The following is a 14,085-nucleotide window of genomic DNA, read 5'->3' on the forward strand; positions in this document are numbered from 1 at the left end:
AGAGAAGAAAGGAAATGGGGAGGGGAGTGCAAGGAGCGATGAGCAGGGGGCATGCAGGGAGGAGGGTGAGGAGCCTAGTACTATGCTACCCCCATTGGTAGAGCCAGGTCTAGGGCCCAGCCTACTAATGTCCAGACTCTGGCATGGCCCGGCCCAAGTCGGGCAACTGGTTAAGGTTTGTTCATCACAAGTGAGCAAATTTGGCAGTGGTTCTAGGGTTGCCACTCCTCTTCCGGCTCAGCAGCGCAGTTATGTAGCATTTAACTGATGGCTGCTGCCCTCCAGAGGGTTAGCTGGCACTCTCAGTGCTGACTGTTGAACCTGAAACTATGATAAATTCTATTTATTTACTCTCTCCGTCCCAAGGCCAGGTATCAGGGATGGAAGTTTTGTGTACCTATAATGGGCCAAGAGCTACCTTCAGTGAAAAGCTAACCCCAGGAGAGAGCCATGTGGGATGCTGGCTTCCGGGTTAAGTTCCCAGCAAAAGACACCTGTCAGGAGACCTTCTAAGAGTGCCCTCCTCACTATACATTTTAGATTCCATGCGCCCAGCCTACAGCCCCCTTCACATCCTCCTTCTTCCTAATATTGTCCTGTCTGCCTGGCATGGGGTTCTGGTGTCTTCTAGACTCAGAATCACAAGATGGTTCCATTCTTCCCTCTTAAATCTCTTCCCTAACACCTCCTCAATCTCTGCCTCCCCTCTGCATCCCTAAGCTTGTGCCAAGGTTCAGGAAAGCCTAGTCCTCAGGAATCCCTCCCCCCTCCCCTCCCACTTCCTCTTCCTAGCCAGATCCCTTACCCCTGGGGATTGGTTCAGGGCGCTGGCGGTCAACAGTCTGGCCTGCTGCTCTAGAGACTCTGACCTCATCTCTTAACCCTTTAAGCCCAGGCTGACTTTTTCCTCTCCCCACAATGATGGTCAGCATGCCATGTTCATGTCTGTCCTATCACCACTTAGCTGCCCTGCAGCCAGGTGATGCAGGGTTTCCTTGGTCCATCTTAAAGATGAGGATGCTCTTGGCTGTTTTTCTGCTGTGGTCTCAAGCCAGACAGAGCTTCACTAGGGGAGCAGGGGCCTGGCTGATGAGGGTATATGGGAGCTGGAGGGAGCAGGGGGGCCTCTGGATCATGCTCTGGAGCTGGTCCTGACCCTTGCAGCCTCATCTTCATGCTCCAGGGCCTATAGTCAAGTAGGAGGACCACATGTACACATTCGTATATTTAGTCCACAAATATTTATTAAACAACTACTATGCGCCAAGCAGAGCCCCCTCCCTGCCTCTTAAAGAACTACAGCTAAACCTCCCCCTTCCCACAGCACTGTCACCATGTGTCACAGATAAATGACAGAGACTGTCATACACACAAACCAGATGTAAAGGAACAACAGATTCCTCACTGTTGACTGGTTCAAACTAGGAGCTGGACAAGGTGTGCATAAAGGCTGATGAACCCCCTCTCCTCTCAAGAGCAGTTTAGAGTAGGGGTCCAAGTTGGTCTCAGAGGTAGACTGCCTGGTACACTTCCTGATTGCATTGCTACTGATCTTAAGAATCTTGAAGTCTCATTTGCCTCTTCTGTGAATTGGGGAGAATAGAATTTACTTCACAAGGAGTTGCAGCAGGTAAATTAAATCATCTATATAATGCTTAGAGCCATGTCTGCTCTATAGTAAGCAGTTAGTAAACAGTTAATATCCGTTGCTATGATAATGTTAGTAATATTATTAAAGGCTCCCAACAGCCTTTATTGAGAAGCCACAGTCCTGGGCAGAAAAGCACATCTCCACTTCCCTGCCACTTGCCCACACCCTGGAGATAACACCCTCCAAGGACAGGTCCCAACCCATCTCCACAAAGCCATGGACTCACCCTCAACATTGCCTTCACTCATTAATGCACACATCCTCGAATATAAACGCTCATCCTAGGAGTTCACCCCACCTCTAGAGGGTTCCCAAGTCGGAACCAAGGTCACACAGTGAGACAAGAGCTTGAAGCCAGGCAGAGGCAGTGCTAGGGATTGCCTTGGGAAGTCTTCCCCCCACCCACTGCAATCTCTATGGACCAGCCTCCCCAGCCACCTTGAACGGTTTCACGGAAAGTGCTCTGCAAATGCAGCTTCAGCCCCCCTTGGACCAAGTGGCTGACTCTAAGCCTTTACTTTGTAGAAATTCTAGAGCCACCAATGAAACCCAGGCACCCTAGCTCTCAGCTCAAGGCTGGTCTCCCCAGGAGAATTAGCCGCAATCACAGGAAATCATGTTCTTTCACAACCTCCTTCTTGCTGAACAGGTGGAGGATTGCTCCTAACCAGGAGTTAAGGGGACTTTCCCAAGGCACACAGTAGGAACCAGGAACCTTTTCCTGAGCTCTTTCACTCTTCAAGAACAGGTTTGTTGGGAACCAGCAGTTAGCGTAATGGCTATGTCACTGGACTCCCACGTAGTCAACCGCGGTTCGCATATGGGACCCGGTGGCTTAAAACTCACACCGGGCACGTGTGCGTGTGTGCCCAAGATCCCGAGAGGAGAATGGAGGAGAAGGGATTGCGGCGTGACCATCCCCTCTGGGGGGTGATTTCTCGTTTTCTGTCTCTATGTCTCTCTCTGTCTGTCTGGCGAGCGCACGCGCCCTATAGCGAAAAACCTCTCCAAAAATAATAAAAAAGAACAGGTTTGTTGAGAAGGGGGAGTGAGGACTCCTACTTCTGATTGTGGAGGAAAGGTAGAGTCATGGGTGGGTCTGTTTATAAGAGATATTGAGTGCAGAGGGTGGCAGGAATCAGGCTCCAGTTACCCAGTCTCTGCCCCTTCTTCTGCGCCCCCAGCTGTCCCAGATGGAAAGCCTTAGCCCTCACTGCAGGGATGAGACATAGAGAGTTTGGCCAAGTAGAAACAACAAAGGTCTGGGAGCCCACAGGTCGGTGTCAGAATCCCAGCTCTATCACTTCATGTGGAACTATCAGAAAGCCAGAAATACTGTATAACAAATGCCTGGCATACAGGAGGTGTTCGTTATGATGATTATCAATGTGACTATTAAAATGGGTGAGTTGGGAGACCAGCAGATGGCATAATGGTTACATCGCTGCACTCCCACAGTCGACAGCAGTTCAAGTCCCAGACTTGGTGGCTTAAAACACGCCAGGCACGTATGTGTGTATGCCCAAAACCCCAAGAGGAGAGTGGAGGAGAAGGGATTGCGTCGTGGTCATCCCCCCAGGGGGTGATTTCTCTCTTTCTCTCTGTCTTTCTGGCAAGCACATGTGCCCTATAGCAAAAATCTCTTAAATAAATAAATAAGATGAATGATTTGGGGGGTCAACAGGTGGCTTAGTGGTTACAGTGCTGGACTTCCACATGGCCAACCATGGTTTGACTCCCAGACTTCATAGCTCAAAAATAACACCCAGCACGTGTGCATACATGCCTAAAGTCATAGGAGGAGAAGGAATTGCAGCATGGCCATCCCCCCAGTGGGTGATTGGGTGATTTCTCACTTTCCCTCTCACTGTCTCTCTCTGGTGAGCACATGCACCCTCTGACAAAATAAAAAAGGAGAAATTGGAAGGGGTTTCCAGCCGTCAAGGGAAGGAACTGCTAGCCTCCTCACCCCAATGACCCTTTGCGTTACTTCTCACTAGATCCCCTGTCCCAAAGGCATTTTTTTCTCGATTTTTGGGTTTTGTTTTTTAAGTTTCTTTCTTTCTCGAAAGAGAGAGGTACTCTAGACAGGGTCTTGCCACACTGCAATCACTGCAATCTACCTCTGCCTGACTCCCAGGCAGGCAGGATTACCCATCTGCACCGGCACATTCAGCGTGTTCAGGGGAACCTAAAATCCGAGCCCAGGTCTTGGTGACTGCAGTATCATGACTACACCACCACGACTGAAACTGAAAGCTTTTTTTTTTAATTCATGAAAGTTACAGCCAGCCTCCAAAAACCACAGGCAGTAGGGCACCACTGTGTGATACTAGAACCATATGGGAAGGTTCCAGGTTCAGATCCTGGGTCAATCTGAATACACCAGTGCATCCATGATCCGGCTGGTTGGAGGCCTGGGGTTAGGAACCACAGCTCGGCAAGATTCTGTTAGTGGCATCTCTCTCTCTCTTAACCCCCTTCTCTCTCTCTCTCATGAAAGAAGGAATTAAAAAAAATATACGAAAGCTTGGGACAAGTAGATGGCATAGCAGTTACATCACTGGACTTTCACACAGCCAACCACAGTTCAAGTCCTGGACCCAGGGCTTGAAATTCATGTCATGCACGTGTCCATGCATGCCCAAGATCCCAGGAGGAGGATGGAGGAGGAGAGGCTGTGGCGTGGCCATCCCCCCCAGGGGTGATTTTTCACTTCCTCTATCCTTGTCTCTGTTTCTTTCTCTCTCTGGCAAGCATGCAAACTCTAAGGCAAAAATTTCTAAAAAAAAAAAAAAAACCACACACACACACAAGAGCATGGGGGCTGGCAGGTGGTATGGTGGTTAAGGTGCTGGACTCCCACATGGCTAACTGCGGTTCAAGTCCCGGACCTGGCAGCTTGCTTTCTTTTTCTCTCTCTCTGTCTCTCTCTAGTGTATACATGTGGCCTATAGCACTTTTTTTTTTTTTTTTTTGAGAGTCCAGTGACATAGTCATTATGCTAACTGCTGGTCACATAATTTATTATTTTTAAAATGTGCTTGGGACCAGCAGTTAACCTAATGCCTATGTCACTGGACTCCCATGTAGCCGACCACGGTTTGAGTCTCAAACCCGGTGGCTTAAAGTCACACTGGGTGCGTGTGCGTGCATGCCCAAGATCCCGAGAGGAGAAAGGAGGAGAAGGGATTGCAGCGTGGCCATCTCCCCCCTGGGGGATGATTTCTCGATTTTTGTCTCTCTCTGTCTTTCTGGGAGCACATGCACCCTATAGCAAAAACCTGTCAAAAAAAATGTTAAAAATAATAATAATAATAAATTAAATTAAATAATTCTTTAAAAAAAAGCAAATAAACAAAATCTCATGATGGACAGAAGTCTTCACAGTCCCATCCTGAGTTGAAACAAGCTTTCAGCCTTGCCTCAGGGTCTCAGAGTCCTTTCTGTTCTGTGTCTTGAGATATTGGTTTCAGGACCCCATAAAATCTCCTTAGGTGGCCAGCTGGTCCAACTCCACTACAAATAAGCAAACTACAGTGCGGTCTTCACCTCTGGGGGTTGCTTTCTCTCTTTCTTTCTGTGAGAGAACCAAAGGAACCAGAGAGGGGCCGTGCCTGGAGCTAGGAGGGGAAAGGGCATGACGAGAAGTAGCAGGGCAGTGGAGGCAGTCAGACTAACAGCAGAGGCCTTGAATTGAGTGTTATTTCTGTGTCAGGCACTTTGGATCTATTATCCCCACCAGCTGGGGATGAGGGGGAACAAGGGGTAAAAGGTGAAGTGATTGTGGATGGTCACACCACTAGGAAGGGACAGTGCTGAGCTTCACACCCACAACGCCAGGATTAGGATGAGTCAAGTGAGGCTCTCCCCTTAGAGCAAAATTTAAGAGGGGACACAGAAAAACTCACTAATTGAGGTATCAGCAGTTAGCATAATGGCTATGTCACTGAAATCCCATGTTGCCAACTGCAGTTCAAGTCCCAGACCCAGTGGCTTAAACTCACGCCGGGCGCATGTGCATGAGTGCCCAAGATCTCCAGAGGAGAATGGAGGAGAAGGGGTTGTGGTGTGGCCTTCTCCCCTGGGGAGTGACTTCTCGCTTTCTGTCTCTCTGTCTCTCTCTGTCTCCCTGGCAAGCACACGCGCCCTGTAGCAAAAACCTCTCCAAAAAAAGAAAAACTCACTAATTGAGATAAATTATATTGTAATGTTATGTTTTTCAAAAACAAATAATGAGACAAGTGAGGCAGAGCTGAGCAAGTGCAGGGCTTGGGCCTGACTTTGTTTAACATGTTGTTCATCATGGGGTTTTTTTGCATTAATTTCTATTTTCTAAGATGTTGCATTAAAATATTTTCCTGGGCTGGCTCTGTGGACTCATGGATCCCAAATAGTCAACTGTGCAGCTTGATAATATGATTGTCATTTTAGAATGTACTATTCAGTGGCATTGAGTCCCGGACCTGGCGGTTAGAGAAACATGCCAGGCACATGTGCATGTATGCCCAAAATTCCAAAAGGAGGGAGACATGGAGGAGAATGGATGGTGGTGTGACCATTCCTCTTCTTTCTGTCTCCCTGTCTCTCTCTGACAATCGCTCACTCCCTCTTTCAAAAAAAGAAAAAAATTATACATATGTGTGTGTGTGTGTATATATATATATGTGTGTGTGTGTGTGTGTGTGTGTATATATATATATATATATATATACATATATATGTATATATATATCCAGTCAGATGGTATAGTGGTTATGGTGTGGATCCCACACAGCCAAGTACACAGTTTGAGTCCCAGACCCAGTGGCTTAAAAAAACACCAGGAGTAGAGGCCAGCAGATGGCATAGTGGTTGCATCGCTGGACTCCCACATAGTTGGTTGCCGTTCAAATCATGGACCCGGTGGCTTAAAACTCATGCCAGGCACGTGCACATGCATGCCCAAGATCCTGAGAAGAGAATGGAGGAAAAGGGACTACAGGATGGCCATCCCTCCAAGGGGGTGATTTCTTGCTTTCTGTCTTTCTGTCTCTGTCTCTCCAGCAAGTACACATGCCCTATTGCAAAAATCTCAACTAAAAAAAAAAAAGTACCAGGAGTGTGTGCATGTGTGCATGCCCAAAATCCCAACAGAGAATGGAGAAAGGATTGCAGTGTGGCCTTCACCTCTGGGAATTGCTTTCTCATTTTCTCTCTCTCTTTCTCCCGCAAGTACCCACATCCTATAGCAATTAAAAAAAAAAAAAAAACCTGATTTTGTGTGTGTGTGTGTGTGTGTGTGTATGATTTTTCTGGTTACTGAGTTCTGGGACATCTCTTAAACTTGGCACCTGGGGCAAGTACTATACTGACTCACCTCACACTAGTCCTGCTGAGGTATAAAGAGCCATGCTTTGACGGCTATTCCAAGTCCAGGTGAAAGGAAGGCCCCTGCAGCTGGGAAGGGTGTAGCCTTTCAGGCTGACCAGCTGTTTTGTCTGACTTCAACTTTGCAGCTTTTTGCTCGGGATTAAGGGCCACAGAGCTGTTCCCAGGCACCTGGGGCTATGGCGTTGCAGGCAACGCCCAGTCCAGGAGCCAGGAAACCTGGGCTAGACGATGCCTTCTATCTCCTTTGCTTTGGGCTTCAGTTGCTCCCTTTGTGCAAGGGACTTTAAACATCACTGGGTTTAGATTGTCAAAGGGGCCCATCCTGTGTGGCACAGCAGGAACGCAGTGCCCTGCAAGGCTAGACGCCACATGCCAACCGTGGGTTCAGCCTGAAAGCACACTGTGCGCACGCATGGGCTCTCAAGATCCTGAGGACTGGCAGGCTGGGGAAAGGGAAATGCAGAATGAGGAATGACAAGTCTTGGTCAAGGACAGTTCTCCTTCTCCCCATCCCCCTTCCTACCTCTACCCCCACAACATACACAGGCTATCCCTTAAAGAAGATTAAAGGGAGGACCAGCAGTTAGCATAATGGCTATGTCGCTGGACTCCCACGTAGTGACCGTGGTTCACGTCCTGGACCCGGTGGCTTAAAACTCACGTTGGGCGCATGTGCGTGCGTGCCCAAGATCCCAAGAGGAGAATGGAGGAGAAGGGACTGCAGCATGGCCATCCCCCCCTGGGGGGTAATTTCTCACTTTCTGTCTCTCTGTCTCTGTCTCTGTCTTTCTGGCAAGCGCACACGCCCTATAGCAAAAACCTCTCCAAAAAAATAAAAAAGAAAGAAGATTAAAAGGTCAGGAGTTTTGCAAGACCACATTTTAAGATTAGGGTTCACCAGAGGCCCCACCAGGAAAAGCCCCAGGCTGATCCCAGCCTCCAGTCCAGTGCCTAACTTTACTTAAGGGAGTGGGTGCAACAAAGCTCAGTAATCAAGGTAAATCCCCAGGCCATCTGTCAGCTTTTGTAAATGAAGCTTCATTGTCACAGACTGCTTGGGCTCAAATCCAGGTGTCTAACTTTTTTACATGATCTCCTGCAAATTCTCTCACCTTTCTTAGCCTCAGTTTTTTCATCTATAAGATGGAGACAACCTTAATCCCTAGGTCATAGGTTTCTGCTCAGAGTAGGTGAGATAACGCATATAAACACTTAAGCAGTGTCAGGCACTCAGGGAACACTAAATAACAGCAATGAGCATTATTATTATTCAGTGCTAGTATTATAATATCAGAGTTTTGTTTTGTTTTGTTTTTCTTAGTTTTTGGTTACAGGACATGAGCACTCACCAGAGAGAGACAGGAGAGAGAGAAAGCACCAACCCCCCACCCCACCCCAAGGAGGAATGGCCACACCCCAAGCCCTTCTCCTCCAGTCTCTTCGTGGGATTTTGGTCACACAAACATACACCCAGCCTGTTTTTCAAGCCACAGGGCCCAATCATGCAGTTGGCCATGTGGGATCAAGTGCCTTAACCACCATGCTATCTGCTGGCCCAGTATCAAAGATTTCAATCAAAGAAGTAGATGGTCTTGGGTTGGCCCCATGGTCCAGTGGTTAAGGGGGTCAGATCAAATCTTAGACCCAGAAGATGGAAAAACATACTGGGTGTCAGGTATTATGCCCTTTGTCAGTTGAGGAAACCGAGGAATACAAAAGTTATATTACTAGCGGGACCAGCAGTTGGCATAATGGCTATGTCGCTGGACTCCCATGTAGTCGACTGCGAGTCCTGGGCCCGGTGTCTTAAACTCACACCTGGTGCATGTGTATGCGTGTTCAAGATCCCAAGAGGAGAATGGAGGAGAAGGGATTGCAGCGTGGCCGGCCCTCCGGGAGGTTATTTTTTGCTTTCTGTCTCTCTGTTTCTCTGTCTTTCTGGTGAACAAACACACCCTATAGCAAAAACCTCTCAAAAAAAAAAAAAGGAGAAGTTATATTACTAGCAATAACTATGTACCCAGGAAATGGCATAGCTTGTATTTCTTTTTTTTTAATATTTATTAATTTTATTTATTATTATTATTTTTTAATCTGACTAGAGAGAGACACAGAGAGAGAGAGAGGGGGAGAGTAAGAAAGCAAGCCACCACATCCAGGACTGGAACCGTGGTCAGCCACTTGGGAGTCCAATGCCTCAACCACCATGCCATCTGCTGGTTCTATAGCTTGTATTTCAATCCAGAGAGTCTGGCTCTAGAGTCTCGGTTCTTCAAATGTGTCATTAACATGCCCCCTCACAGGCAAACTGTCCCAGACACACAGATATACACTAACAGCACATTCTGTTCTACACTGAATTCCCTGCGTTAAAAGCTGCTTTCACACACTGACAGCTCATGAGCTGTGGAGAAGCCCTCAGCCACACACACCAGGGTCACATGCAATCACAGCCACCCACCACCAAGGCCCTCTATCACAGGCACAGCTCTTCAGTCTCTCTGTCACAGACCAGGTCCCCAAGGAACACCAGGGCTTGGCAGGCCCTTACCTGACATCTCTCTGATCAAAAATTTCCAACAATACAGCCCCTGGAGACCACAGCTGTCACCACAGACTAGGGACCCCCAATTCCCTAGTGGAAATATGAGGCCCAGAACAGGAAGTAGCATGCCAGATCACATGGCAGCAAGGCCATGGCTGAGCTGGCCTGGATCCTCACCCTTCAGTCTAGCTGCACCTTACCTGTGAGGGCCTCCTGCAGGAGGTTACTAAGGACTCTGGCCTTTCTCTTCCCAGCTTTAGTGCCAGGGCCAGACTCCAGATCCGAAGAACGTCCTGGGGATCTTCCCGTTCCCCTTGCTGCCCCCAATTCAGCTGGGGCCCAGGAACAGAGTGGGGAGAGGGGGTGGCCTCCCACACCCCATCTGGGGCCAGGTCCCTCCTTGGCAAGATGTCCCACTGCCTGCTTTTACTCTAGACCTTCCTACCATGTAACAAGTGTCTGAGCCCAGCACAGCTTTCTGTACTGCCCTCACAGAGGGTCTAGTCCAGCCCCGAACAGAGAATCATGTACACACAGATGCATGTACATGTGCACATGCACACACACAGAGGCAGCACCCTCTACTCTCCTGTCTTTCCCCTGTTTTCCTTGGAGCTCCCCCCTTTCTTCCTGTCTCTCCTTATTTATGGGAGCACCCCATGGGGGCTCCACATACTCACCAGTTGGGTCTCCATGATCAAGCCTTGCAGCTCTTCAGAGCCACAGCCACCTCACAATGAGACGGAGCTAATACAAGACCTTCCTCCTAGAGATGTACAACAGTGAAATTAGACAATTCAGTTAAGTGCTTAGCACTGTGTCTGGCATGTAGTAACTACTCAGGAGATGAGGGTTTTCTCTCTCTCTCTCTCTCTCTTTTTTTTTTTTTTTTTTTTTGGAGAGGTTTTTGCTATGGGGCGCATGCACTCGCCAGACAGACAGAGAGAGACAGAGACAGAAAGCAAGAAATCACCCTCCAGGGGGGATGGCCACACCACAACCCCTTCTCCTCCATTCTTCTCTCGGGATCTTGGGCACGCACGCGCACACACACACACCCGGCGTGAGTTTTAAGCCACAGGGCCCAAGACACAAACCGCGGTAGACCACGTGGGAGTTCAGCGACATAGCCGTTACGCTAACTGCTGGTCCCAGAGTTTTAATAAGTTGAGTGAAACACTTTGAAAATTTGGCAGGACTGCATACTAAGTGAGTCTCCCAGCTCCTCGCCACATGAGTTAAGCAATACAGGAGTTAATAGTAATTGAAGGTCAGAGTATGAATGGTGAAAGGGAATGAGGACTCAGATCCCTGGATTTCAAAGCCACCCAGTACTGCTGGCAAATCTACTTGAGACTGGGAAAATACTATAAGAGACCATGTATATGTGGACACCAGGAAGAGGGGTGATACCATCTAGCCCAAAATTCAGAATGGACAGGAACAGCATTCTTAGCACTTTCCACTCAAGGTTATCAGAGATGTCCAGCAGCCCAACCAAAGTCCCTGTCCTCTTTCCACAGGTGATGACCTTCCTCTGAGGAAGCTCTGTAGCGTGACTAGAGGACGGGGCTGCCCCCCCGCCCCCACCTGGCCACCATGAAGACCTCGGCCTCACCTGCCGTCAGCCCCAACATCACTGACCTGGCACCGGGAAAGGGACCCTGGCAGGTGGCCTTCATTGGGATCACCACGGGCCTCCTGTCACTGGCAACAGTGACAGGCAACCTGCTGGTACTCATCTCCTTCAAAGTCAACACAGAGCTCAAAACAGTCAATAACTACTTACTGCTGAGCCTGGCCTGCGCTGACCTCATCATTGGCACTTTCTCCATGAACCTCTACACCACATACCTGCTCATGGGTCACTGGGCTTTGGGCACACTGGCCTGTGACCTCTGGCTGGCCCTGGACTATGTGGCCAGCAATGCCTCAGTCATGAATCTGCTGCTCATCAGCTTTGACCGCTACTTCTCCGTGACCCGGCCCCTGAGCTACCGCGCCAAGCGCACACCTCGCCGGGCAGCTCTGATGATCGGTCTGGCATGGCTGGTTTCCTTCATCTTGTGGGCCCCGGCCATTCTCTTCTGGCAGTATCTGGTAGGGGAGCGGACGGTGCTGGCCGGGCAGTGCTACATCCAGTTCCTCTCTCAGCCCATCATCACCTTTGGCACAGCCATGGCCGCCTTCTACCTCCCTGTCACAGTTATGTGCACTCTCTACTGGCGCATCTATCGGGAGACAGAGAACAGAGCACGGGAACTAGCAGCCCTACAGGGCTCCGAGACACCAGGCAAAGGGGGTGGCAGCAGCAGCAGCTCAGAGCGGTCCCAGCCTGGGGCTGAGGGCTCACCAGAGACGCCTCCTGGCCGCTGCTGTCGCTGTTGCAGGGCCCCCAGGCTGCTTCAGGCCTACAGCTGGAAGGAGGAAGAGGAAGAGGATGAAGGCTCCATGGAGTCCCTCACATCCTCAGAGGGCGAGGAGCCCGGCTCTGAAGTGGTGATCAAGATGCCCATGGTGGACCCCGAGGCACAGGCCCCCACCAAGCAGCCCCCTCGGAGCTCCCCAAATACAGTCAAGAGGCCCACCCGGAAAGGGCGTGATCGAACCGGCAAGAGCCAGAAGCCCCGTGGGAAGGAGCAGCTGGCCAAGAGGAAGACCTTCTCATTGGTCAAAGAGAAGAAGGCTGCCCGGACCCTGAGTGCCATCCTCCTGGCCTTCATCCTCACCTGGACACCGTACAACATCATGGTGCTGGTGTCCACCTTCTGCAAGGACTGTGTTCCCGAAACCCTGTGGGAGCTGGGCTACTGGCTGTGCTATGTCAACAGCACCATCAACCCCATGTGCTATGCACTCTGCAACAAAGCCTTCCGGGACACCTTCCGCCTGCTGCTTCTCTGCCGCTGGGACAAGCGACGCTGGCGCAAGATCCCCAAGCGCCCTGGCTCTGTGCACCGCACCCCCTCTCGCCAATGCTGATGGCCCCCTCTACAGCATCCCTCCATCCCAATTCCCAGGAGAGGCCAGTGGAAAGCAGGCAGGGGCTGTGTCCTCAGCCCCAGAGACCTGCTCAGGCCTCACCCGGTCTCCTAGGCCCCTGGGTCACCTTCCTGGACAGCCCAGAGAGACCCTGCCAACTTTCCAAACTTTGCTATTCCCAGGCAGGGAGCAAAACCTGGGGAACTGGTTTTTCTGTTCCCTGCTGGGTGGGAATGGGCTCTTCACCAGGAAGAAGGCCCGGGAGGAGGATCCGGGCTCTGGACTCCTTGTTTGCAGTTAGGCAGGAAGTAAGGAGCCAGCAGGGCGGGCCAAGAGAAAGAAGGCTTGACATTATAGTCTTCCTTGGCCTGGTGGCAGGCCTGGATCATGGTGGAAGATGGCACCCCCTGGGGGCTATGGCCAGGAACTAACACCAACCACTGAGAAAGAAAGCTTGGGTCAGAGGAGCCGGGAAATCCTGACTGGGAATGTCTTCTCTCCATAGTCACAGCCTGCCAAGCTGGGCCTAGGCACACTCTCCAGGATTTTCCAGCCTCCCTACAAATGTCTCAGAACTTCCCTCTGTGTGTCACCTCCAAGGCAATGTCCTAGCATCAGCCGAATGACAACAGAGGAGACCATCTTGGCTAGTCACACATCAAGTCCCAAGGCAGCAGCAGGACCAGGCCCCAGTGTCCTGACTGTCCCACTACGTCATTTCCCTGGGAGTGAGGGACAGGGGTGCCTGCTATCCAGCCCCACGCCCACATCCCCTGCCCCAGAGAAACCTCAGTCCATCCCTCCTGGCTCACAGCCACCACCTGGATGGATCTGCTCCGTGCAGATCTAGCCAGGCCTCCTGCATGCTGCCTGCCTCCGGCCCTGCCCCACACAGGTCTGGCCCAGCCAGCAGGTTCTCTCCTGTGAGCTCCCCAGTCCAACCAACCCATGCATGGCCTCCCAGCCACCTTATCTCTAGGCCCAACTTGGTCCCAGATGTTTTTCCCTTCCATCCTCAGCAAGTGCTGAGTCTATGAATAAAGCCACAAAATCAGCGGGCACTAAGGGGCCTTCTCCCTGTGTTGGTTTGAGGGCCTGGTCTCAGGCCAGGGCAGAATGGGACAGGGAGGGTCCAAGTGCTATGAAGTGGGTGCCATGCCCTGAAGGTGGTTACAGGAGGAGCAACGCAGAGTGGCTGGATCTGCCAAAGTCTGGGGGCCCCAGCTCCCTATGGATCCCTGACTCAGGTGAGTAGGGCAGACTTGGCCTGTGCAAATGGGGTAGCTACACTAAATAACCCCATTCATAACCCCAGATATTCTCTACTGGCCCTAACATACCCGGGGAGAACAGAAATGCTGCAAACCTCCATATACAGATGGGGAAACTAAGGCACACCCAGAAGGATTGTTCAGGGTTAGCCCACAAAGCAACATGACACCAAAGCTCCCAGGCAACTCCTAGCCTCCTGACTCTTGGACTATAGAGATGAGGGGCTGCGGTACTCTAAGCCAAAGCACTCCTTCAGGGTGAC

At 50.6% G+C, this 14,085-nt stretch overlaps 1 protein-coding gene across 2 annotated transcripts in view; it reads left to right on the top strand.

The window, feature by feature from the left end:
- The window catches only part of CHRM1 (cholinergic receptor muscarinic 1), a 16,619-nt gene extending 3,013 nt beyond the window's left edge, over window positions 1–13,606 (top strand). For both annotated transcript variants that reach the window (XM_006156553.2, XM_006156552.2), the window contains one exon: window positions 11,093–13,606. In XM_006156553.2, the coding sequence (XP_006156615.1) occupies window positions 11,169–12,551 (1,383 nt within the window). In that variant the 5' untranslated portion in view covers window positions 11,093–11,168 and the 3' untranslated portion in view covers window positions 12,552–13,606. The remainder of the gene's footprint in view (window positions 1–11,092) is intronic.
- Window positions 13,607–14,085: the final 479 nt, after the last annotated feature.

This window comes from Tupaia chinensis, unplaced genomic scaffold (assembly GCF_000334495.1).
Source record: "Tupaia chinensis unplaced genomic scaffold, TupChi_1.0 Scaffold000502_1, whole genome shotgun sequence".
Taxonomy (NCBI): domain Eukaryota; kingdom Metazoa; phylum Chordata; class Mammalia; order Scandentia; family Tupaiidae; genus Tupaia; species Tupaia belangeri.